The following is a 26752-nucleotide window of genomic DNA, read 5'->3' as shown; positions in this document are numbered from 1 at the left end:
CTCCTTTGCAACAGCGCTGTTTATAGTAGCAGTGAACCCATTGTTACAGATGAATAAGTGGAGCTCATGGAGAAATGACTTGCCAAAGACATACAGCTACTACATGGCAGAGCTGCTTTTGAAAGCCAAGTCAGTCTGACTTCAATGCCTGGCTTCTCTCTACTACATTGGCCAGGTTAGAAAGAGGCACGTAATTAGTAAAGAAGCAACAATATATGTAGCCTCAATTATAATTCTTTGGTTTGTGTTCCAAGTTATATTCAAATTAGTCATAGTTTTGTATGCTAATTATCTTTTGAGATGAATAAAGATACATTTTCTTAAAAGCAAATCCATAATGGCTGTTGACCTCAATGCCACAAAGCATGCGGTAACTCCGCATCGCCACCTGGTGGCAGAGCTTTCTCATAGCAGAGGAGAGAGAGCTGAAAAAGAGCAGACTTAACTAGACAACAACTATGGGTAGTGGAAAGGACACCACATCTGAGGGGTTCTGGCCTGTGATCTGCCCTGGACTGGCCATGTGGGCACTGAGTCAGCCACTTCAGCTCTCTGGGCATCAGATTCTTGATTGTTCAGTGCCTGATGGACTGGTATCCCTGAAGATCCCTTCTAACTTGTACATTCCCTGACTCTCTGTGTCTCTTACGTAGTACTGAACTTGAGGGGGAAATGCTCAGGTGGATTTTGACGCACCAGCCGGAAAACTGGCACTGGGCAAGGAGGGCTTTCCAGAGCCCTTAGGCTACTCCATGAAGGCAGACTTCCTCCTCCAAGTGTATGGCATGGCCCGCCACAGTTTTCTTACCTCTCTGGAATCCTTTCTGACTCCAGGCCTCTTAATGTCCATTCTTACCTCCTTCCATTCTTCACTGGACCAGGGATCCTCTTCGACCTACTATAGTGCCTCCATCTGAAATAACCTCTGATCATAGTCCCATAACTCAAGTCCAGGGTTAGAGAAGGCCTAACACAGCCAGGGTGGTTTATTAGTTGTATTCTCTTGTAAGCAACAGGAAACTTGACCCAAACTACCTTATATTAATAAAGGGAATGTACATGCTTTTATCACTGACCAGTACTTGGGTAAATCGGGCTTCAGTCTCACCTACATCCAGGGTTCAAACACTATTGCCAGGGTCTAGTTTTTCTCTCCATTTCTCAGCTCTTCTTCCTTTGCATGCAGTGGTGCCTTAGGGCTACTTCATGGGGCTTGAGGTCCTCATACTCTCAATCTCCATGAAATAGCACAATTTAAGTATAGACCAGTCTCCAGATCTCTCATCCCACAGGGCATCCCACAATGAAGTGAGGTTATCAGAAGGATAGCCTTGATTATCATCCTGATTTATTGAAAGATTGATCATTATACACTTTCATTCTATTAACCCTTATGTTAGTTACTAATGGATTTTTGGTGGGTTTGCTCCCAGCATCTTTTCTCTGCTCTTTTAATAAAACATCTTCAGATTCCCTTGGGGAATATGGGTGTTCCCAAGACCCTGCCCCATCCCACCTCTTAAGCCTCTTCTGCACACACATTTCTGGAGGCACCATGGTTGGGCTCTTTCTCAAGTCCCAAAATGCCTGCAAGAAGCCCCTGGGGCCACCTGTTCCATCCTTTTTTTTTTTTTAATCTTTATTTATTTTGAGAGAGTGTCTATGTGCACGAGCAGGAGAGGGGCAGGGGAAGAGAGATAATCTCAGTCTCCAAGCTCAGTGCACAGCCCACTGCAGGTCTCAGTCCCACAACTGTGAGATCATGATGTGAACTGAAGTCAAGGGTTGGATGGTCAACCAACTGAGCCACCCAGGCATCCCAACCTATTCCCTCCTTATCTTGCAGGAGCCAGCCTGTTGTATCAGCCTTGACTAGCACAGGTCCTGGAATGCATTCTAAGGCCCTCTTTGGGTCACATACCCACTCTTTAGCCAATCGCAGTGGCCACTGGCTTGGAATGTGCTGATTAGCTGAGCCCTGGTCACAATCTCCACCCACGCAGGTGGGATGGTGCAGGGTCTTGGGAATGCACATATTCCCCAGGGGAATCTGAGTATGTTTTATTAAAAGAGCAGAGAAAAGATGCTGGAAGCAAACCCACCAAAAATCCATTAGTAACTAACATAAGGGTTAACAGAATGAAAGTGTGTAAATGATCGATCTTTCGATAAATCAGGGTGATAATCAAAGCTATCCTTCTGATAACCTCACTTCATTGTCTCCGGAGTTTCATTTAATAGCAGCTGGATTCTGTCCTCCCTGCACTGCCATCCACAGGGGGCAGTCCTGGTGAAGACACATTTCAGTGATGACTCCAATTTAAAGACCTGGAAAAAGGGAGGTATTTCTTTAGGTTTGTGGGTTTACCCATGGGAGGGTGTCTTGCATGTGATATCATCCTGTAACTACTGGGATATCCTTCTGTCCCCTCCTCTGGTCTCTGGTGTTCACTCAGAGATCTATTTGTCTAGAGTAGATTTTGCTCACCGTGCTGCCCTGCCTGGGCTGATGTTTAAAATTCCAGGTAGAGATTTCAAATGGGAAGAGCCTTAGGGACCCTGGTCCAAGCCCCCGTGCTGTGGATGGGGACCGGTGAGAGTCAGGGGCTTGCCAAGTCCGCTCAACCAGTTAAATTGCAGAGCCAAGGCCCTCTGCCTGGCAGCCCCTTCCTGTGGGTGCCTCATTTCCATGGGATTCCTGAGTATCCAGGCAGGAAGGCAGCTGAGGCGAAGGCCCAGATGTAACCTTTGCCGTGAAGAATCCACAGAATCCTTTCTCTTTAGAGCAGTGGGGCAGGCCCCTCGCTGTGTATGTTGCTGGGTGCATCCACTGTGGTTATTTCTTGCTGCAGGGCATCCCTTCCTAATTGTATTTTGCTCAGACTAATGTGAAAACATAACTTTCCCAGCACACCCAAATGAGGCCAAGGGAGGAGGTGGTGTGAAAGTAGAGACTTAAATTTCAGCAGATAAACCGCAGGGAATCATCTGGAATGGATGCTGTGTGTGTGTGTGTGTGTGTGTGTGTGTGTGTGTGTGATCCCTGAGAGATACTGAGCAGCATTCTATGTGAGGGCCTGGGATACACTCTGAAATCAGATAGGGGCCCGGCCTCAAAAATCTCCTAGTTATTGGAGCAGCTGCACAGATAATGGTAATTCAGTGAGATAAGATTAATCAAGTGCTCTAGGAAGTACAGTGGGGAGAATAACAGGTGTTTGGGGCAGCTGTGGCATCTAGGAAGTGCTCACAGAAGAGGGATATTGGAGTTGAGATTTAAAGAGGTTGCTAGATGGAAAGGCTGTTGCTAGATGGGTATAGCATGTGCAAAGGCACAGAGGCTTTAAAACACATAGCCAAGTGCAGGACACTGCAAGAAGTTCAAGGAGCACATGAGGCGGAGAGTAGTCATGTAAGGGTGACCCCACTGATGTAGTTGGTCATTTGTTCATTCATTAAACCTGGGCCTTTTGAAGTCCCATATTTTTTAAATTTAAAATGTATTTATATTAAATACATTCATAAAGTTTAATTAAGATGTAACAGTGAAAAGTTTCCTGCCCACCCTTTTCCCCAGCTACCCTCCCCAGAGGCAACCATTGCTGTCAGGTTCTTGGGTTTTCTTCTAGGGGATTTTTCACAGATACGCAGACAGCAGCATTCCCCTTATGCCCTGATGTGCACCTTGCTTTCTTCGTTTCATATATCTTGGAGGTGACTCAGCACCCAGAGGGCTTCATCATTCTTCTTGACAGTGGTGGGAGTTCAGCTGTAGAGCCCCAGCTGTGCACGAAGAGACCTTCTCATCCGGTCTCTTGTTGATGGTGGAAAAGACCAGAGGTCCAGAAGAGTAGGAAGCCCACCCAAGGTCTCCCAGCTGTTCAGTGTGTTCAGTGACTGAGCCAGGACTCAAACTCGAGTCTTCTGCTTCTCGTATCTACCCAAGGCCAGCCAGGCCCACTGCCTTGCCTCGATGGTCTTCATTATTAGACTATGAGTTGGAAAAGGTGATGGGTGAGGCTGCCATTTTTTACAGTCAGTGGGGGAGTAAGCTGATGTCTCCACTAGCCTCTTGATGTGTGCTTCCAGACTTCCATAGTAACCCTTGTCAGTGTTCCCTCCCCTCCCCCCATTCCCTTTCCCCCCCTTCCTCCTCCCCAGCTTTCTCCTCCCCCACCTTTGCCTCAGAAGCCCTGTGTCAAGCCTCTGGCCCATCCCTAGCCCAGCAACTGGTCACTATGACAACAAGGGCCTTCCATCAAAAAGTGGCCTTCCAGGTATTTTATTTTGAGCCCCAATTAAGCAGGGCAGGCTTCAGGCTGGGAGCAGTGCAGGGAAGTGTGTTTTATGGCCTGTGAGAGAGCCCAGGTGCTATTTATAGCTCCTTAATCGGTGTTGCTAAATGGGGTCTTAATGCAAGTCCCGTGGCAACTGCACATTTTCATCACAGAGAATCTCCTCCCCGCAGCCTCACTCCCTCCATCTGTCGGCCTGAGCGGGCTCCTGGAAGCCCCTCCTGAGGGAAATGGTGCCTTCTCTGTGCTCAGCAGCTGTCAGCAGGCTGCCTGGCCCCCCTGACCTCCTCCTGTCACAAGCGGGCCCTTTGCAGTCCTGTCTTTGGGGATATTTGGCCCACAGCTGTCCCTTCCATCAGGAACCTGGAGTCCTCGGGTGGCCATTTATCTCAGGGCTGAGGTTCTGTCCCCAACCCCCCCTCCCCCCCACACCTCTCCCCAGCCTCTCCATCAAAGCCAGAGTGGGGTGAGGGACATGTATGACTGAATATACAAGTAAACATCCACAAAATGCTTTCCGTTAATACCTCATGGTATTAACAAGCAGTTTTACTCATTCACACACAGCAGGATAACAATTATACCCCATTCCTTATAGCTGGGGAATTCAGGCTGAGGCCAGAAGAGGAATTAATTAACGTTCACTGCCAGGCAGTGTCTTGGAGTTTCACAGGTGCCACCTCATTCAGTCTTCACGTCACTTGTTTTTGAGGGAAGGGGCCCGTTTCAGTCAGGGTAGGCCAGGTCTTGCTGCTGTAATAGACAAACCCCGGATTGCACTGACTTCAAACAACCAAGGTTTGTTTTTGCCCATCCCTGGTCAGCCCGAGGCTCTATTTTGCAAGGTTTATGTCCTTCAGGTCCAGGGAAAAAGGAACAGCCTCTAATGGTCCTAATGGAAAGGAGAAGACAGCAATGCACATACTGGCTGCTAAAACTTCCACTTGGAAGTGATACACAGCACTCCCACTGACCTTTCATTAGCCAAAGTAAGTGCATGGTCACACCTGACTGCAGATGAGTAGGGAAAGGGAAAGCTGATCTGTGCCTGGAGGGTAAAAGCTGGAATATTTGACAACAGCCCTAAAGACCTCACAGAAGCTCAGGGTCAATGGTGAGGGATTTTCCCAGCTCCCGCAGCTCCTAAGTGGCAGAGCAGAGATTTGAACATTCAGCTGTTTTCCCTAGAAATCTTTGCTGTCTTCCTTTCTTAAAAAATTTTTTTAATTTATTTTTATTTTTTATTTTGAGAGAGACAGAGCGAGAAAGAGAGAGAAATGGGGGAGAGGGGCAGAGGGAGACAGAGAGAGAATCTTAAGCAGGCCTCACACTCATCATGGAGCCCAACGCATGGTTCCATCCCGTGACCCTGGGATCATGACCTGAGCCAAAGTGAAGAGTCAGATGCTCAACCAGTGGAGCCACCCGGGCACCCCTCTGCCCTTTCCCCATGTTGCCAAGAGGCTATAGACATGAATGCTAAAGACAGACTTCTGACTCAAATTCTATCTCCAGTATTCACCGGCTACGTTACCCCAATTAGCCGGTCACGTAACCTCTCAGAGCCTCATTTCTCTGTAAAACAGAGATATTGGTGCAGGACTATGTTGTGAACACCAGAACTTTATTCCTAAGTTTGGGGCAAACTCATTTGGCAGCCAGACTCCGTTGGAACGGGTGTGAGCCTATTTATAGTCATTCCTTATTTCCCTCAGTGTGAATATTCATAGGTCTCACTATAGAAATATTAATGTATTTGATTACAGGCGCTGCCCCAGACCACAGGGATGTTATGCAATACATGGCATATGCAACTTAATTAATAAACTCTGGAACTCTCTCAATTCTGAAACTATCTGGCCCCAGGGTTTTGGATAAGGCACATGGATCCTTCACGGGTTGCAGTGAGGATTAAGGGAGATGATGTGTCAAAAATTCTGAGCACCAGGCCCAGCATGTAGTAAGTGCTCAATACTTGGTGATTATTCTAGATCCCAAGCTTGAACTGACAAGACAGGCAAGAGGCTCCAGCTTGTGGGAGATTGCCACAGGACCTGAAACCAAGGCAAGAAAAGAGTGGGAATTCTCCAGTCTGCACTTAACTGAAATCAGCAGGTCTCTTTGGTTCCTGAAAAGCCTATCCTAGTAAATAGAAGTCTTTAGGGCCTCAGACACTCTCGAGTGTATTTGTGGAATGATTCACTCTGATAGCAACTAGGGTATTTGTGAAGGTCCTCAGAAAAGAGACAACATGCTTGGTACATGTCAGGTGTATCAAATAATGTGCCCTTTCTAGCCATCGGACAAAAGTCTGAGGTTTCGTGTCAACATTCATTTCCCAGAATCGTGGATCTTGCAGAGAAGTCCCAAAACCTTGTTCCTTTGAAGTCCTCAAGGCCCCACCTTGAGGGTGTTACCTGAGACCCCACCCCTCACTCTGGTCACCTTCCCTTCTACCTGTGGTTCTACATAAAAATTCATTTGCAAAAAGCTCCTGTGGCTTTGGCCAAGAGACCTGCCCTCTTGCCTCACGCAGGCTGAGAACCGCAGCCCAGAGACGCCCTGTGTGCGGCGGTTAGAACCTTCGTTAACACTGCCTGGGCTCGGATCCCTCCTGAACCCACTCACTGGCTGAGTGATCTCGGGCAGGTTATGACCTCCATGTGACTTATCTTCCTCATCTGTAAAGGAAGATACTGATGGCTGTTGTGGGATTAAACGAAGCTAGTTTTCGGAAAGTTCTTAAAATAGTGCCTGCTGGCCACTATTAACTGTATTATAGTGAGTCTGTGGCACAGCCGAGACTGTGGTCTTCTGTCTCTCACTCCAGGAATCTCGTCCAACTAAATTCACATTTTTGAAAATAAGTGTTGACAAGGATATGGGGAAATTGCTGGTGGGAATGTAGAACGAGGTGGCCACTGTGGAAAACAGCTTGGTGATTCCTCAAAAAGTTAAACATAGAGTCAACACATGACCCAGTAATTCCACTCCTCATTATATACCCAAGAGAAATGAAAACAGGTGTTCAGACAAATACTTGTACCCAAATATACATAGACACAGACAAAAAAGAGGTAGAAACAACCCAAATGTCCGTCGGCGGAGGAATAAACAAAATATGGCATTTCAACACAATGGAATATTATTTAGCCATAAAAAGGAATGAAGTTCTGATACATGCTACAACATGGAGGAACCCTGAAGACATTGTTGCTAAATAAAAGAATCCAGATACAGAAGGCCACGTATGTACGATTCCATTTATGTGGGATATCCAAAATAGATAAGTTCATAGAGACAGAAGGCAGATTAGTGGTTGCCAGAGGCTGGAGGAAGGAGGGATGGTGGGAACTAGTTGCTTAATGGGTACAGGATCTCCTCTGAGGGTGATAAAAAGGTGATAAAAAGGGATAAAAAGGGAACTGGATTGAAGTAATGACTCTACAACACTGTGAATGTATTAAATGCCATTGAATTGTCTATTTTAAAATAGTTAATTTTATGTTAGGTCCACCTCACCTGAATTAAAAAAATAAATTCAGGGGTGCCTGGGTGGCGCAGTCGGTTAAGCATCCGACTTCAGCCAGGTCACGATCTCGCGGTCCGGGAGTTCGAGCCCCGCGTCGGGCTCTGGGCTGATGGCTCAGAGCCTGGAGCCTGTTTCTGATTCTGTGTCTCCCTCTCTCTCTGCCCCTCCCCCGTTCATGCTCTGTCTCTCTCTGTCCCAAAAATAAATAAACGTTGAAAAAAAATTTTTTTTTAATAAATAAATAAATAAATAATTCATTGCAAGGAAGCTGTCCCCAGACTTCAGTCAACAGGGCGGAAGTGTTTGAGGGGTGAACTCACCCTGAGCATGGCACTGGGGAGCACCCTTTATCCCCCATGACCCCTAGGACACTGTGTGCTCCCCAAATTGAGGGTGTCTGATTCATTTCTGATTCCCCAGCACCTGGCTTTGCACACAGCAGATCCTCAGGGAACATAGGACTCCAGGGGGTAATTGATGAAAGCATAGCGAATACCCACCAGCGCTGACCGCCCCTCGCCAGGTCTGTAGTATTGTGCCAGCAGCTTAAGCCTCCCGGCTTGTTTTCCTCGCTGCGAAATAACATGGGATGATGGTGCTGTGTCTGGCCCACTATGCCAACCCAGAGAGGTGATGCATCTCAAGCTAGTGGGGCAGGGCTGGGCCCAGATGCAGGGCCCAGCAGAGGGCAGCGGCTGCCCGTCTTCGGCTGTTTTATTATTATTACTATAATTGGGAAACAAGCCTCCACCCCCCCCCCCAACTTTATTGAGATATAATTGACATACAACATCGTGTAAGTTTAAGATGTACAACGTGTTGATTTGATACCCTTTCATATTGCAAAATGATTACCCCTGCAGGGGAAGCTAACACCTCCATCCCATCACCTAGTACCTTATCTTTTTTGTGGTAAGAGCTTCTCATTTAAGATCGATTCTCTTGGCAACTTGCAAGATTGGTCAAGGGGATTCTCAATCTGTGTTCCTTTAAGAAACTGGTTTTGCCACAACCGGAACTAAAATATTTTCCTGCCTTTGTCCAACTCACACTAACAAAAAAATTCATTTTGTCTGTCATTTTTCTCTACCAATATATTTTCGTTGCTAAACCTCTTCCATCTGCTACCCGTTGTCTGGAGTAAAATAAGAAATAAGAAGGTGTCTGATTTTATGGGAAAATAGATATGGACATTTTACACCAACTACATCAGTATTCTGGGCGTTGGATAGTGTCTTGTGAGGAACAGATTCTGGGACCAACAGCTCTGCCCTCTTTTCTGGGTGACCTTGGGAATCACACGACCTCTCGATTCCTGAGTTCCTCGTCTCTACAACGAGGGTAAACATGGTACCTGCCTCATAGGATGCGGAGGACTGAACGAGTTACCAAAGGGCAAGTGTCTGTTACTTGGGCGAGCTCCATATTAGCCATTATTACCGTTGGTGGGATAGTGGTGGTGGTATCATTACTGATACTCTGTGGTGATCCCTCCAGTGCCCCTGGACTGCCAGGTGTCCTAACCCCTACAGGAGGTTGTACATTTTGCCAACCTGGTTGGTTCGCCAGTCTGTCTACACAAGGAAAACCGAGTGCGAAGAAGGAGTGGGTGCATTTGGTGACCAAGTGAGTGAGATCTTCCCAATCAGAATACTCAGAATCCATGGTGAGAGACGCTGGAGAGAGAGAGAATGGGGTTTTTGTGAAGTTCAGGATTCTTATGTGTCATCGTGGATATTATAGCTCGGGTCATCCTCAGCATAGAGGAACAGTGAGCACATTGCTGGATCCCATCGAGTTCGTGCCTCTGTGGTTGGATCGGACCTTCCAGAAGTTTACGAGGATGGGGGTGCCCCTCCCCCCAGGGTGGGATGACTGTTAACCAGGTTCTGACAAGGTGGTGGATGAGCTTCACTCGGCAGTGAACCGACACCACTAGCCCGGGTCTGTGTCTGGCCCTAGAAATGTTTTGACACAGAAATGTCACATAAGAATCTGGATGTCAGGGGTTTTGGAAAGAGCAGGAAATCCATAACACCGGACGCACCTTCCTGCGTGGATCCGTGGCTGGAGCTTGTGTGCGCCCTCTAGTGGAGGACTCCCCCTCCCAACCCTCATGCCCACTGCCCATACCTGCGCCTGCCATTCACACAGGCCACCCCTCTGGCCCCTAGGCAGTGGAGTTGGCCGCCTCTGGTCTAAAATCCAAACACATCTGTGATACTAGAAGTGGCTTTCATTCATGTACTGACCATTAACTTTTTAAAAAGTTATCTAAAGCAAGAGCCATTTGCCTTGAAATGAGAAATGGAAATAGAGCAGGAGTTTGCAAATTTGCTAGCTATTATGCTGTATCATGGCTCTTTACACACGGAACATTTTTATTTACAGACCTCATCACTTGCCGCTTTTCAGTAGACACACTTTTTCTCTTCCCAAGCTATCCCCTAAATATGGGGTTCCTCTTGAGCTACTTGGATCCTCTGGCTAAAGGAGGGGGGAGCCAGGGTGAGAAAACTAGGCATACTCCATCCAAGAATTCAGTTTACTCATCAGCTTTGCTTAAGTTAAGAAAAACAAGCTTCCACCATCGTCCTCTGGGCCTGTTTCTGAGCTCACACTTGGAAAGGTCAAATAAACACCATAAATCCATTAGAAGGCCTTCGTATTAAACCCCTGAGGCTTATGCTGTTTAGCAAGAGGCTAGGGTGATGACGTTTCCCAAGTGGAAGGAAGTTTGCCTGACCTTGGCTATTTGCTAGAAAACAGGAGTCAACTGTCCCCATTAGCCTCGATGGTTGCAGGGTACATGGCCCTCGGGCTGATTCAGGAAGGGTTGACAGTGGAAGTCAGTCTTCTCTGGCTTCCTTCTCCTTTCCAAATTCTTCAGACCAAATCCCAGGTGCAACCAGGTGGACCGGACCACGCATTAGTAGCTGTCCCTGACTAGGCAGAGTCCCTCATTGGCCCCATATCTCACCACTTGCCTGCCAGCCATGGCTGGGCTTTGTTGGGCCAGGGGCTCATCTCCAGTCCATCCAGGGATCTCCACGCACAAAGAAAGAGCTACCCCTCCCTGACACACACACGGAGCAAGGCTGAGTCTTGGGGCATGGGGGCACAGAGACTGGGGACAATCAGCAGACCTAGGTTTCTTCCTCAGTGACTGTCACCCCACTTCCCCAGGAGAGTCTGCCAACATAAGGTGTGTCCCAAACCACACTGCCTGAGTTCTGGTCCCTTTTAACCACTTGAAGCTGGCTTTAAGTAAGCTACCTAACCTCTCTCGGTGCCTCAGTTTCCTCAGTCTGTAACTGGGCTACCTCATTGGGTGATAGTGAGCCATAAGTACAGTAAGACTTAGACCATCTCCAGACATTAGAAGTGCTATGTACATCCTTGCTGTGACTGTTTAGATTTTTACTATTATTATTGCCAAAAATGCAGCCAAAGAGCCCAGAAGAACACCAAGATAGACTTTGAAAATAGATCAACCCTCATGGCTTTCCTCATGCTTCTGCTTCTGATGAAAAGATTGGAGGAACGTCCCCAAAGTAGAAGGGGCTGATGGAGAGGGCTGGAGTCTGGGATTTCACCGAGCTAGATTCGGATGCGGGCTTCGTGGCGCACCAGCTGCTGGGCCTCCCCAGCAGTTGTTGACGTGGAGGCATCCTGCACGGGGTGTCCGTCCCGCTGTCTACACCAGCTGCTTTCACTTTGTTCTAAAGGACCAACTGTTCTGAAACAATAGCTGTCACGTTTGATCACCCAGGTGCGCCAGGGCCTAAGCCCGTGCCCCTCATCTCGTGCCCCCACACCCCCACACCCGACAAAGCAGGCATCGTCCCCCTTCTACAGAGGAAGCAGCTGGCCGCTTAAAGCCAGAATTCAGCTCCAGGCCTGGGCTGTGTCTCCTTCCAGCGGCACCTTTTCCTAAGCAGCTCTAAGTTCTCAGCAGGCGAGGGTGACTCCGTTATTACTCATCAGCTCGAATTCAGCTATAAATTGTCTTCTGGCCAAGCTTCTGGCCAGATAGAGGCCAGTCCATGACTTGTCTCACTCACTTTTGCTCTTTCTCTTTTTTTGTTCTTGACTGAACCTCTGATACAGAGAATTGGATTTAAACACAATCCTTAGTTGTAATACACTGCCATCAGAGCCATGCATAGCCCTCTTTCATTCTAACTTGCTTCTTTATGTATTTACTTCCTTATAATTTAATGTTCCCATGAATCTATCCCCAACCCAAGGACTAGAACATTGGCAGTTGGATACCCCTGTGCACATCCGTGGTTCATCCCTGCCAACCTGCACTTCTCTGAATTTTGTGTTTATTGTTCCTTATAGATTTTTCACGTACTGCTTTTTAAATTATTTTTAAACGTTTATTCATTTTTGAGAGATGGAGAGAGACAGAGCATGAGTAGGGGAAGGGCAGAGAGAAAGGGAGACACAGAATCCGAAGCAGGCTCCAGGCTCTGAGCTGTCAGCACAGAGCCCGCTGTGAGGCTCAAACCCATAGACCTCGAGATCATGACCTGAGCTGAACTCAGACACTTAACCGACTTAGCCACCCAGGTGCCCCTAGATTTTTCACTTATAGACATATGTGTAAACAATGGCTTATTTAGTTTTAGTTGTTCTTGAACTTTTCTAGTTTATCTGTTCGAATGCCATACTGTATTCATTGTTATGGCTTTAAGTAAGTCTTGCTACGTGGTCAGCAAGTCCTGCTGCCCCCACACCCCTCATTCTTCTCCTTTAGAAGGGGACACACCATGAGAAAGGGGGACCCACCCCTGAGGGCCCCAGCACTGCCCTGGATGGGACCTGCACCAACTGTCTCTGAAGGACCATTGTGCTCTCTTATGTGGTCATCCCATGCTGGATGTGTTTCTTTCAGCATCTGTAGGGGCAACCAGGCTGTTCCCAGGACTGTAGTAGCAGGGAAGACTTCTGGGGACATAGGACAATCCGTGGTGCAGGGTGTATCACAGCCAGAGCCCTCCCCCCCACCTCCCTGAGGCTCTCCCCGCGTGGCCGGGGGCTGTCCTCATCCAAAGCCAGGGTGTCCAGCCATCGTGCAGCTCCCCAGGGCAAGCCCCAAGTTGAAAACAGCCAGATATTCTGGGAAATTTTTCGGCTGAGTCAGGAACATCCCTCCACCAGACCGAGGAACTGGCGCAATGTGTTGCTAATTCTGTCTGCCGGTGGGACCTTGCTGGAGGGTTCTTCAGCCAGCTTAGGGCAATGTAAAAGGGCTACTTTTTAAAAATGTGTTTCTTGCACCAGAAGAGCTGGGCTACCACTTCCTTTGTAAAGATGAGGCTCATCGCAGCTGCCTCCTTGGTCCCAGGGACCAAGCACCCGTGTGCAGAGCAGAGCCTTAAGGGCTGGGCAGCAAGGATAGGAGCCAGTCCCTACCTGTGGGAGCCCAGCATCTACAGGGTTGAAGAGAACACCACCAACAGGAAATGATTCTAGGGAAATTCGGGGTGGTCAGGGATTTATCACAGGTCGGGGGTAGGGAAACCACACTTCCCAAACGGAAAATTAGACGGCGATGTCTGGCCGCAGGGCAGAATATTTCCAACAGGGGTTGTCCCATGAACTCCTCAGGCGAGTCACCATAATGATGAGAACCACTCACAGGCCTCTGCTGGGGAACATATTTGGGGGACAGGCTCACCCAGCAGAGAGAGGAAGCTATACTAGATGGGGAGAGGGCAAAGGCAGGGGGACGCTTGGGAGGCTGATTTTCGTGGTGGGGTCAGGAGGTGACCAGAGGCCTGGTCGCAAAGACAGAATGTCAGGATGGATACGAGGTGTTAAGAGGGTGGGCATGGCAGGGCTTGCTGGTGGGGCCAATTTGGAGGGCAAAGGAGGGCTTAGGAGCCTGAGACATGGCCCCTAGGACAGGGATCCCACCAGAGAAGCACAGTGGTGAGGAAGATGGGCCAGGAGAGATACGTGGGTTCTCTGCTGGGTGTTGGGATGTGTGTGGAGCAGCCCCATGGAGTTGGCCTGTAGACTTGTGTTGGAATCACTGGGGATCTTTTGAATTGCTGGGCCTGATGCAGCTGTTCGGGGTAGGCTGGAGCTCCCGCATTCCCAGCAGGCTCCCGGCTGAAGCTGATGCTCCTGGGCCATGGATGGCTCACGAGGGTCCCAGACTGGGGCTGATGTAGAGGCTGGTGTGACGCTGTCCCCGACTCAGGTAATAGCAGGGGCTAAGTACCTGTCGAGTTAAGGTTGATAGTCATTTTAGTTTCCCCTCCAAAATGAAATGTTCCTCAGGCTTCAGGAACACCACCACTGATCATTCCAGTCAGAATTCAGGGACATGAGAATGGAAAGGGAGATGGGCCTTTCTGGAAATGTCTTCATTTGAAGAGTGAGGCACACACCATCTCACAGTGTACATTCACTCCTGGGACTCGCCTGGGCACCCTCATAGACCCTTGGCTAAGATCGAGGGTACAGCCTCTACTCCCAGTAAAGGGAGGGCGCTGACTTTTTCTTTTAACAGACTAGATCTTCAACAACTGGTTTTTGTTTCCTCAAAGTGTCATTTGAGAAAACTGTGAACTTTTCCCAATGTTACTTACACAAACGAGATTCCTTAAACACATCTTAGAGAGATGGCTTTGGAGCCAATAAACATCCTCACCCAGCAGTAAAGCTAGCTCTTATTCATCTTCTGAAACTTCTCTTACTTGCAGCGTCCTCCAGGAAGCCATCCTGGATAATCCCAGGCTGGGCTAGGTGCCCCTCTTCCTGGCTCTCACAACCCCCCTTACAATTCCTGCTCTTAGACACAAACCCAGCTGGGCTGCCACCATTCATTCTCATCTCCCTGACCCATCTGTAGCCCCGGGAGCCCCTGTGTGCCCAGCTCCCTGCTCAGGTCCTACAAAGCAAGTTTAGAAGTAGAAGTATGATGAGTGCCTGCATCTGTGATTCATCGTTGCATTAGAGGGACAAGACTTTATCCTCAAAGTCCACAAAATGACACTGGGACTCTGGTGTCCCTCCAAGCCCTCTTAAGAAGACTTTGATTATAACAGTGATGTCCTGGGGTGCCTGGGTGGCTCAGTTGGTTTAAGCGTCCGACTTCAGCTCAGGTCACGATCTCACGGTCCGTGAGTTTGAGCCCCGCGTCGGGCTCTGGGCTGATGGCTCGGAGCCTGGAGCCTGCTTCCGATTCTGTGTCTCCCTCTCTCTGCCCCTCCCCCATTCATGCTCTGTCTCTCTCTGTCTCAAAAATAAATAAACATTAAAAAAAATAATAACAGTGATGTCCTCATGCTTTGATTTCCCCATCTGCAGGATGGGCCAGCGAAGAGATCTTACATCATTCAGGGAAATTTCAAGTTTGCTGTCAACAGAGACTGACCTTGGCCCTGTAGGAGGACGGAAGCTGAGCTAGGATTTCTCTCCAGTGCCGCTCCCCACTCCCCTGCCAGGCTCTCAAGAGGCTGGGCAAGTGACGGGATCTTCTTTCTGTCTCCCCAGTCCCCCCCCCCCCCCCCCAGCCTAAACACACAGAGGCTTCTTTAGCCTGCAACCGCTTAGGGGCTGAGGCGGCTCAACAGGCCTGAGGCCACAAATCCCCAGAGAGGCCCGAGTCCCCCAGCACCTGCCTGGAGCCATTCATTCTTCCTCACAGTGGGGTGAAGGCAGCAGCCGACATCCACCCACTGGCTTTGGCGGGGCCTGGGCACAGCGGCAGAGTGAGTGGGCAGGCAACCCCAGCTCTGCTAGATCCGGGCCAAGAGAGCAGAGAGCACCCATGGATAGAAGGCCCTCAGATGAAGGACTCAGGTCACCAAGAGTCTTCATTCCTTCGGCAGTGCTAATGTGAGACTGTGGCTAACATGAGTCTCACTTGGTAAGCCTGAGTGCGGCCTCCGAGCACCCAGCCCTGCCTTTGATAACACAGCAGAGTACGGCTCAGTACCACCTCCCCCAGGAAGCCCACCTTGCCTGTGCTAGCATGAGAGCCACGGCCCTAAATCTCCAAGGCTCATCTAACATTTATCTCACGGAAGCCTTGCCGTTCACTTTTTCATGTACATTGAAGCCTAATTTGATTGGGTTCAGTCAGAGTCCTTCCGCTGCCAGGATTAAATCTGATTTCCGTTCTGCCAAGTGTCAGCTGTGGAAGGGACCCTGAGCCTTCTTGCCAAACCACTTGCCACGCTGATAGAGGCTGAGACCCTAAGGAGGAAGGCGAAGCCACCCTGCCAGCTGGTGGCCGAGGCCCGCCACAGCCCAGGGCTGCCAGCTGCTCAGTCACTTTTCACTCAGCTGTGCAGCAGGTTCAGGGCGAGGGGGCCCTGAAATGGACCTGAACAGAGATGAACCGAGCTCAAGGGGCTCCTAGCTCCCTGTATGTTCTCAGTCTCCAGCCCTGCGCCCCCGGCCACTTAGTGGCTACCCATCCCACCCGTCTGCACCCCCCCATCCTTTGTCGCTGGGAATGGTGAATCATGCAGCTGGGGTGAGGAGGAAGGTGAAAGAAAAGAATGCTGATGGGTTGAGCGAAAAAGGAGAGGGTCCTGTGGCCACAGTGGGGGAGGCTGATCCAGTGGTCAGAGACTGGGGTGCTGAAATGGGCATTTAGGGAATGTGGCTGAGCTCCATGGCATGACCCAGGGGTGGGCACTGGGTGGAAGGGAGTGTCCCAAGCACGAGATGGTCCAGAACCAGGAGCCTGAGTGATGAGAGGGTTGTGCCTGTGGAGGACTGCGTCAGAGGCGGAGGCGGCAGGTGTGGGCGGAGAGGGGACCTGGGAGGCCAGGCCAGCACCCTGACAAACAAGGGGCCAGAGGTCAGTGGATGAAAGAAGCAAGGGTCAGAGCCAAGGGGTGCAAAGAGGAGCTGGGAATTCTCACAAGTGAATGGCAGGTGTGGAGCTTCACATGTGCAAGGAGTCTGCCCGCCTCCTGGGCCTGCGGGCACAGACGGCCCCCAGGGAAGGCCGAGGGGCCGTGGAGTCTGGGAAAGAATGTTATGGGCCCTTCAGGCAGGAGGTTGGGGGAGCTCCTGGGGAAGTCAGGGGTGCCATTTTCTGCGTACAAAGCTGCAGTTCCAGAGGGCACAGTGGAAGATTGGCTGAGGTTTGGGGCCAGAGGTGAGGAGGCAGAGAGCGTCACGGGGAGGATGGCACTTGAGAGATGCGACGGCCACAGGCAGGAGATCTAACGGCTCTTCATGCCCATCCCTCCACCTTCCTTCACATGCACGTTCCATTTCCTCTCTCCTTTTCCTGGAAACTCGTGCCATCCTGTTTCTTGGAGCACGTTTTCATTCTGCAGGAGCACCTCCTTGAGTAACAATCAGACTGGGTGGGCAGAGGGTCCTCTTTCAGAATCTGAAGGGTAGCTGCTTTTCGCTCCGTAGCAGTGCAGTTCCCCTGCGGTGGGAGTGCTGTGGAGTCTTTGGGTGACCGCTGTCTTTCTGGACCCACCTTTCTGGAGAGGACTGGGTCAGGGAGCTGGGCGGGCCAGACCCGCGTTCATCCAGATGGAAGCGTCTCCCCCGGCCAGCATGCCCTCTGCGGTGGAGAAGGGCTGGCTCGTGCTCCACTCGGCATCTCTGTTTGACCGCAGCGCTGACCAGGAGCTTCCCCGAGGCTGTCTGTCTCCTGCAGAGAGCGAGCCGAGGCTTCAGCTGTCCCAGATGCTGAGCTTGTAGTTCTCCAAGGGATTACCCTGATGATAGCCCATGTCTTGCCCTCTGTTGCTGGAACTTGGGTCTTCTCCAGGGCTCCTTTGGTGAAAGCCGTGTCCACCCCTGGTGCACAGGGCTGCCAGTTCTCTGCTTGATCTTTCCACCGTCCTGTCCCTGTCTTCCCAGAATTTGTCCGAACGTCTAGGCTGCTGACTGCCTGTCTTGCTTTCCAGTACTGTTGTCAGATCCTTTAAACACACACGTGCACACAGGTGCACATCTCCTCTGCCCTTTCGAGAGACATGGGTGGGAGAGGTAGAAGCCGGGGGTCCAGGCTGCCGCCTCAGGCACAGCCTCACACAGTTCAGGTGGTGTTTCCTAGCACACTTTGTTCCGGATTCTCCCCTCTGGAAGTTTCCCACGTCCCTGCTCCGCGGTGTTGCTAAGGAAGGCCATGCATTATTTAGGACTGTTCTGTTGTGCAGCATTCCCATGCTTGTGAAGGGGCTCGCTCGCTCTCTATCCTGGAGGAAAAACGCGGGCCCCACCTGTGCTGTGGGGACCATCTGTGCCAGTGACGCTTGTTGGGACAGAGTTCATCAGAAAACGCTGCTTATGTCCCAGCTGCAGTCACAACACTTTTTGCTGGGGAAACAGTGAAGCTTGCTAAGAGAAAACTCCAGATTCCAAATGCTTTCTAGATATGAGCTGAGGTCCCTGCAGAGCATGATGGGGCCATGGGGTTGGTACAGGGATGCCATATATTTTAGAAGTGAATGCGTAACATCATATTTGTCCATTTGTGTAATTAAGTGGAGCGACACTTGACAGGTATAGACACAGAAGGCAGAGAAGCCACGCCATTGGCGAGGAGGTGACACCTAGTTGGGGTCCTATAGAGGAGGCAGGCTTCTGGCAGGCAGGCAGGGGGTCTGACAGCTGAAGGAGCAGCATGAGGGGAGGCCCGGAGGCATGCAGAGAATTCTCTGAGTCTTCTGACACCAAAACCATAGTCTATGGATGAGTGATTAGCACGGTGTCAGGCATATAGAGCGTGTATGTGGTTGCCCATATGCGTGTCTTCTCATTTCTTTTCCCAAAAACAAACAGTACCCACGTCTACTGAAGTTCAGGTTTCGAGGCTGGCGCTCAAACCTTCCCCTATCTGGTGACCACTGTCTATAGCTGTTGCAAAAGAATTTCATCTCCTGACCTTAAACTGTTGATCTTTTTTCAAAATATCAACGTAGGGATGGATGTAGGGTAGGACTCACATCTTGGCATCTTCCACTGCGAGCAAGGGGCCCAGGGAAGCTGCTTAAGCCACCAATCCTGTGTGAAATCTCCACCATTCACCATTTCCATCACAGATATGGACTCTCTAAGCCAGATGATCTAACTTCCCCACTTCGTTGACAGCAAAACAAGAGTCCCTGAGAAGTTCCGTGGCTTACTTGGGGTTGTACAAGGGGTTGATGGAGAGTTACGGAAGAATTCAGGTCACCACAGAACCTTGGAAATGATTGCCTTGTGATATTTTTAGCGTGGAACCAGACATGCAGCCCCAGCTTCAGTAAATCTTCATCAAGAGCAGAGCATTGTCAATTAGGACCAGGTACTGAGGCATTTTTAGAAACACAATAAGTAAATTGCTACTATTTTTAATGGTGCCTCTTGGGCTGATGGCCTGAAATAAGACCTACCGTAGAGAGAATGTCTTGAAGGCAAGGAGCATGCTGTGGCATACTATCGTCACAACACGTGGCTGGAAGTGTTGCTGTCCCCACTTTACAGATGAGAAAAATGTGGTCCCGAGAAGGTGAGCCAACTGCCTGGCCCACTGGTGGTGGGAGCAGGAGACAGGATTCCGAACCAGCTTCCTCTCCTCACTTGGCCCCATTGAGGCCGCTGGGAAGACGTCTGGCTTGTGTCCACACCCCCCAACCATGGAGTGGAGGCACTCCCCACTCAGTCAGTGACCTTTTATTTTTCTTAATGTAAATGCATTTTTGATGTATAAATATGCAGAAAGCATGCAAGTCTCAGGTGACAAAGCTGGATGGTTTCTATAAATTGAACACGCGGGTACAACCAGAACTCAAAGAGCAGGACAATACCTGTCCCCCAGCTTCCTCCTGTCCCTCCTTTTTTTTTTTTTTAAATATTTATTTACTTTTGAGAGAGAAACAGAGTGTGAGCCAGGGAGAGGTAGAGAGGGAGACACAGAATCCAAAGCAGATTCCAGGCTCTGAGCTGTCAGCACAGAGCCCGACACGGGGCTCAAACTCACAAACCATGAGATCATGACATCAGCCGAAGTCTGACACTTAGCTGCCTAGCTGCTTAGCCGACTGAGCCACTCAGGCGCCCCTCCTCCTGCCCCCTCCTAATCGCCCCCTGCCCAGTATCGCCACTGCCCTAATGTCATCATCTTGTTTTGGGAACTTTATAGGTGAAGTCACACAAAATGTACTTTTCTTTCACTCCAAATTATGTTTGTGATTCATCCGTGTTTTTGCATATAATTGTGGGTCCTCCTCCTTCTCATGGCTGGTTAGGGTTGTGCTATGTGAAGATACACAATTTACGCTTACATTCCACTGTTGGCGGACAGTAGAATTGTTTCCGGATTCGCGCTCTTACAGATACTGCTTCTGGGGCATCTGGGTGGCTCAGTGGGTTAAACGTCCGATTCTTGACTTCGTCTCAGGTTGTTATCTCACCGTTTGTGGGTTCGATCCTCGCATCAGGCTCTGTGCTGACAGTGCGGCGCCTGCTTGGGATTTCTCTCTCTCCGCCTCTCTCTCTGCCCCTCCCCTGCTCGCTCTCTGTCTCTGTCTCAAAATAAATAAACTTTAAAAACCAATAATGCGTCTAGGAGCATTCGTGTACCTGCATTTAGCACACTGGTGCACACTGGAAGGAAATCTGCAGGCCACAGGCTCAGCTTTAGTTTTCCGAAATAGTTGTGCCAGCTTACATGCCCTCAGCGTCATGAGAGCTCCAGTTGTCCCACATCCTCGTCTGCACTTGCTATTGCCTTGTTTTCATTTTGGCCATTCTGGCTGGCAGACAGCAGAGTCACATTATAGTGTCAGTTTGCACTTCTCTGGCGATTCATAAAGTTGAGCACTTCTTCACATACTTATTGGCCACTTGCATAGGTGCTTTTGTGAACAATGACTCCTTTCCAGTTGTTGTTTTGGTTGGAAAACATTTCTGAAAATGGCTCCTGTGCTGAAAGATTCTGTGTTTCTCTTCCCACCTGGTTGATCATTTCCAAGCCTCGGCATTTGGCAGTTCTCCGAAGGGTTCCAAAGCCAAGGGGAGTCAGAGAGAGGAGTTGGAGGGTGGGCCCAGCCAACACTGGGCATCCCTTAAGTGCTGGAAGTTCCACAGCTGCAGCAAGGCCTTGCTCTGTGCACCCTGGCATTGCTGTGCAGCCTTCAGTTTACAGGTCGCTCAGAAATTAGCAGAGATGATTTTTATTTCCTATTCAGAGCTAAAGACGTGCCCTGAACTCCAGCCCCAGCCCCCTTTCTCACTTCCTTTGGAGTTGGGCTCTGGACTGATTTCAAAGACCGCAGAGGAATGAGGATAAACAGAGTTCTTTCCTCCTCCTCAGCCCCTAACTAGGCAGGGAACACACAGGGCATTGGGTTTGCTTGACAAGGCTTAGCATTTTGGGCATTGAGGACCTGATGTGTGCCTAGAGCTTTAAAATATTTAAGGAAGCTTTCAAGCTCTGGCATGGTTATCAGACATTAACAGCTCAGAATTTTCCTGATGCAAAGTGCCAGCCCCTCTCCCCTCAGAGCCAAAACCTACCTTGTTAACAGCCCTCCCCAAGCTTATCCTCACCAAGGGCAACCAAACAAATGCACGGGTGGGGAGGAGATAGCTAGAAATGGCACGTGTTAAACACCTACTCTGTGTTATCATGCTAAGTGCGTTACACTTTCCAGCTCACTGAATCCCCACCACAATTAAATCCCCACCTGAATTGAAACCTGCCCTGTTGGGGGGGAGGGATTTACAGGAGCATGGGGGAGCTAAGGCAGACATGCTTCTGGGTAAGAGCAATTTATTCCAATAGCTTAAAACATCTATAGAGGACATGCCCCGAGGCAGAACATCAATTTGTTCATTGAACAGACAATTTCCGGGCCATCCCCCTGTGTGCAGACTGAGGGCTGTAGGTCCTAGGACAGGTGAGTCGGCTCATGTCCTTTAAGAAGTTCACAGGCTGCTTGTGATGAGGAATGGAATTGAAAACCCTTGCCACGTTTGTCTAAGTGGAGGAAGAGTGCACTTCTGGTCAGGACACCTGGTGCACGGGGCCCACCTGGGCTCTGCCACGAGTGGGGACTGGCTCCTGGCTGGGGCCCTTACCGGCCATATGTCCTTGGGCAAGTGACTTACCCTCTTTGTGTTTCAGTTTCCTCCTCCTTAAAATAGGGATAGGGGTGCCTGGGTGGCTCAGTTGGTTAAGCATCTGACTCTTGGCTTCAGCTCAGGTCACGATCTCATGGTTTTGTGAGTTTGATCTCGGCATTGGGCTCTGCGTTGACACTGCAGAGCCTGCTTGGGATCCTCTGTCCCTCCTCTCTCTCTCTCGGTCCCTCCCCCACTCATGCTATCTCCGTCTTTCTCAAAATAAATAAGCTAAAAAAAAAACTTAAAAAATAAATCAATAAAATGAGGGTAATAATAATAGTTATAATAACTTCTACCCCAAAAAGTTGTTGTGATATGAGTTTGATAATACATTCACGTGAGCAGCTCCCCACAGCACCTGACCACATAAGTCTTCAGTAAAGAGTGACTACAGTTAACCTGAAACTAATGTGACATTGAGTGTCAGCTATACTCAAATAAAAAAATATATAAATAAACAACTTAAAGTAACTATAACTAGATAGGAGGATTGGGATTTGGGAGGGGGTGTTCACAGAGGCATGATTTGGGGAGCAGCGCAAAGCTTGGATCAGAACCAGATGGGAGGACAGGGAGAAGGAGAGCTGGGTACCAGGGTGTAGCTATGGGAACGCCTCAAGAGAGGCGTCGGGTGTGGGTCTAGGCATGGTGACTGTGTGACCATGTGACTGACGGTGACTGATCTGCTCTCTGGGCCTGAAAAACAGGAGGCCAGGCCTCCCTGGCCAACATGAGTGTTCGTATGAGGGTCAAAAGAGGATACGGAGGCAAGAATGTTTAAAGCCACCAATACTCCCCGTGGATATGCCACACAGCACAGCCTCGTCTCAAGTGAAGGAGAGCTGGGAACACTCTGGTGTGTGGCTTCCAGTGCACCGGCCACGTCCTACTTTAACTCGAATGGCTCTCCATATTAACTCCGCAGCTCTCGTAAATGAAAATTCCTCCAAAACACACTCTTGACCTCTTTCCCGTCCCTTATATTATTCCTATCACAACTCTTGTGTCAGTATTCACTACTTACAGTTTTATGGCATCTTAGCACATCATAGATGTTTTTAAACTGTCACTTGTTCTGTTACCAAAAAAGCGTTCAGACGCAGCTCCAGGGGGCACCTGGTTGGCTCCGTTGGTTAAGTGTTCGACTCTTGATTTCGGCTGGGGTCATGAGTTTGAGCCTCACACCGGGCTCTGTGCTGACAGTGCAGAGCCTGCTTGGGATTCTCTCTGTCTTCCTTTCTATCTCTCTCTCCCCTCCCCTACTCTCTCTCTCTCTCTCAAACAAAAACAAAAACAAAAACCTTAAAAAAAAAAAAAAGATGCAGCATTAGGCCTCTAACGTGTTACCATCAGCTTGGGGAAACTAGCCCTTTACAAGCCATATGAGACAACATGTTACCACCATCCTCTCATTCCTGACCCAGCTGACCAGCACCATTCCTCTCCTTCCAGACCTTCCAGGCTGTCCTGTTTTATGCCTCTGTGCCTCTGCCTGTTCTCTAGGCCTAGAATACTCCCCTCCCTAACGTGACATAAAACTCCTATTCATCCTTCAAAACCTTTTCAGCAATCCTCTCTTTGAAGCTTTCAAACAATTCTTCCATAGGAACTGCCCAGTTTCTGCCCCTTGTGCACTTAGGAATCACTGCATCTATTACACTCTGTTACAAGTATTCACCTGCTTAAACTCCAGCCCTGAGCCTTTCTCTACTTCCAGGACTGCCTCTGGCCTTGGTTTAGTTATCTCTGTATACCTAAGTCCAATCAGAGGGCCTGGAAGAGAATAAGAGCTTAATAAATATGTGTGCAATAAAACTAATTAAACTTGGTCCCACATCCAGATGTTCTATGGGTTATGAATTTTAATTCATGAATTTTCCCAGAACTGGATATTAGAAGAAAATACATCCCTCTGCTGATTATCGAAAGGTGCTACAGGAGAAGTTTGAGGGTTCAGTGGAATTTCAAACAGCCTCCCCAAGCCTAACCTGTTTCTAAGAGGAAGCCCACTGCAGATCCCCTCCTAGGTCAGAGGCTTTCATTTTTATCGGGACCTGCAGAGAGAAGTATTTTTTCCATTGAGACACACGGAACATGCATATCAGAGAAACAGCTTTCATGGAATACTTACTCTTGCTGTGGTCATTGTTCTCCATTTTCTCTTTCTTGTCTTTCTTCTTTGTTTTTTTTTTTTTTTAATTATTTTTTTAAATTGCTGGTCACCATCCAATGAATTGATTTCAGAATTCTATTTATTTATTTATTTATTTATTTATTTATTTATTTATTTATTTATATTCTTGAGTGGGAGAGACAGAGTGTGAGAGGGGTAGGGGCAGAGAGAGAAGAAGACAGAATCCAAAACAGACTCCAGGCTCTGAGCTGTCAGCACAGAGTCCGCGACCAGGCTCCAACTCACCAACTCCGAGATCATGACCTGAACAGAAGTCAGAGGCTTAACTGACTGAGCCACCCAAGCGCCCCTCTTTTTTTTTTTTTTTTAATGTTTACTTATTTTTGAGAGAGACAGAGAGTGAGCGGTGGAGGGGCAGAGAGAGAGGGAGACACAGGATCTGAAGCAGGCTCCAGGCTTCAAGCTGTCAGCACGGAGCCCGAGGCGGGGCTTGAACTCATGCGCTGTGAGGTTATGACCTGAGCCGAAGTCCGACACTTAACCAACTGAGCCACCCAGGCACCCCAGTTTCGGGATTCTTTAGTCTAACTGAGCCACCCAGGCACCCCGGTTTCGGGATTCTTTAATCAGTTGCTTCCCACAGTTTGAAAACCCCTGCTCTAAGCCTCCAGCTAGTATAACTGAAGAAGCCTTCCTGGAGGAGGAGTCCCAGCCCTGGAGGCCAGATCAGAGGAGCAGGTGCGCCTGTGGCGGGCAGATGGTAGGCAGGGGTGAGCAGGTGTGTGAAGGCAGCGGCAAGACTAATCCACTTTCCTCTCGTTGCAGCTGAGCCCCTGCCGCTGATGGACCTGTGCCGGAGATCCATCCGCTTGGCCCTGGGCCGCCAGCGCCTACGGGACATCGGCTCCCTGCCCCTGCCTCAATCTCTCAAAAACTATCTGCAGTACCAGTGAGGCTGAGGAGCAGCAGTGGGGACCCACACACAGCAGGGCCTGGGCCTGTCATTTCACGGTCACACAGTACATTCAGGAAGGCGCCCTCCTCCTCGCCCCAGAACGCCAGGACACTCCGTTCTTGGAAAGGACCAGGATGCGTTCCCAACGTTGAAAGTGAAATGTCCCTTGCCAACAGTATTTGCCACCCTGGAGGCAGCCCTCCTAAGTCAGGCGCCTCCTTGGGAGCCATGAGGAGCCCGGAGCCTCCACCCAGCGGAGATCCTGCCCCCGACCAAGAAGACACAGCAGCCCCGGTATTGATCAGAGAGCGTGTCTCCTTATTCACGAGAATGAATGAAACATTTGGGCGGGAGGCTCTCTGTGGTGTGCCCGGGTGCAGACAGGGCCGGGGAAGACTGGCCAGCTCGGGGAGGAAAGTGCAGCCGAATGATGAAGGACGAAAGCAGCTTGGTGCCGACGCCCTCTTGACACCTCGGGACTTTGTGCTCCTTTGAAAGACTGTTACCCAGGGATGCCTGATGACAGAATTGGCAAGTGGACAAAGCCGTGTGTAGACCCCTTCCAGCTTACCTCTTTGCACATTGTTTACTTACCCTTTCACGTGCCCTCTGTCCCCACCGCTGACCCACAATTCCCTGGCTACCCCGGGCACCTCTCTTCGGGGAAGCTGAGTCTGACTAACTCACCCCGGGGACAGAGTGTAGCCTTGATTATTATTATCTTACATCTGGTGGCATTTTAAAAGAGGAATGTGGTGAGGGCAGTACGTAGTCCAAAGGTGCTAATGGGGGAAGTGGGGGCATCGTGACACCCGAGTGGATGATGGCCTCAGGCTGGGGAGCCTTCCTGGGGTGCCGAGGGACTCTAGGCAACCGTCCATTCGGATGTACCTAGCCGTCACAAAGCTTTATTTGAGCGAATTATTTTTTCACTTTAGGAGACACGAACGAGTTTGTTTCTGTTTCAAGCGTGTGTGCGATGTGCTGTTTATTTATCAGCTTAGGGCTGCACGGGCGGCCCCGGACCCATAGGGGTGCAGGTCCCGAGCCTGGTCCTCTCCTGGGGATGCCGCCACCACCCTTGTTGGGCATCTCTCGTGCACTCCCAGAGCTCTGTCCAGACTCCGTTATAACTGGAAATTGTCACCGCAGTGGGATCCCAGAGCCCCACACGGCACCGCCTCCCCCGACTTTAATGTGAATTTGACTGATGAATGAGGAGCGTTTCTAATAAAGTGTGTTGTTCAGTCCTTCCGCTGTTAACTAAGTGCTGTGTGGGGAGGTGTGGGAGGGCGTCCTTCATCAGCCTGGCTGGTGTGTTCCCAGACCCTCATAAGGCAGAAGTGGGAACCCCTCTCCAGGCTCTTCTCGCGTCTTCCGTCTTGTCGTTCCCACTTGAGCCCAAACCCGAGTCACTTTACAAAGGCCTGCCCCGGAAGAACGAATGTGTCTGGGGCCTGGGTCCCCACAAAGCTAGTCCCCACGGTGGGAAAACCGGTTGGACGATGCCGGGGTGGGGGTGTCCAAGGGTGGGCTCTGCAAGGAGCACAGGGTCAAGCAGGGTGAACCCTATGGGATAACAGTTTCAAACTGGACCCAGAGGTGGAACTGGATGTGACTTTGGATGTGCATGTCATCATCGAGGAGTGGTGCAAACGGCTGAAGGGTGAGTGTGCAGCCGAGACAGGCTTGGAGCTGCGAGCAGGTCAGGAGCCAGTTCAAGA

General features: G+C 49.8%; 1 protein-coding gene across 1 annotated transcript in view; it reads left to right on the top strand.

Annotated features, from left to right (window-relative positions):
* SPSB4 (splA/ryanodine receptor domain and SOCS box containing 4) overlaps window positions 1–26278 on the top strand; it is an 81920-nt gene extending 55642 nt beyond the window's left edge. The window contains exon 3 of the mRNA XM_043595264.1: window positions 24899–26278. Coding sequence (XP_043451199.1) covers window positions 24899–25026 — 128 coding nt within the window. The 3' untranslated portion in view covers window positions 25027–26278. The remainder of the gene's footprint in view (window positions 1–24898) is intronic.
* The last annotated feature ends 474 nt before the right edge of the window (window positions 26279–26752 follow it).

The sequence above is a fragment of the Prionailurus bengalensis genome, chromosome C2, assembly GCF_016509475.1.
Source record: "Prionailurus bengalensis isolate Pbe53 chromosome C2, Fcat_Pben_1.1_paternal_pri, whole genome shotgun sequence".
Taxonomy (NCBI): Eukaryota; Metazoa; Chordata; class Mammalia; order Carnivora; family Felidae; genus Prionailurus; species Prionailurus bengalensis.
This window is presented reverse-complemented; position numbering and strand designations above follow the sequence as displayed.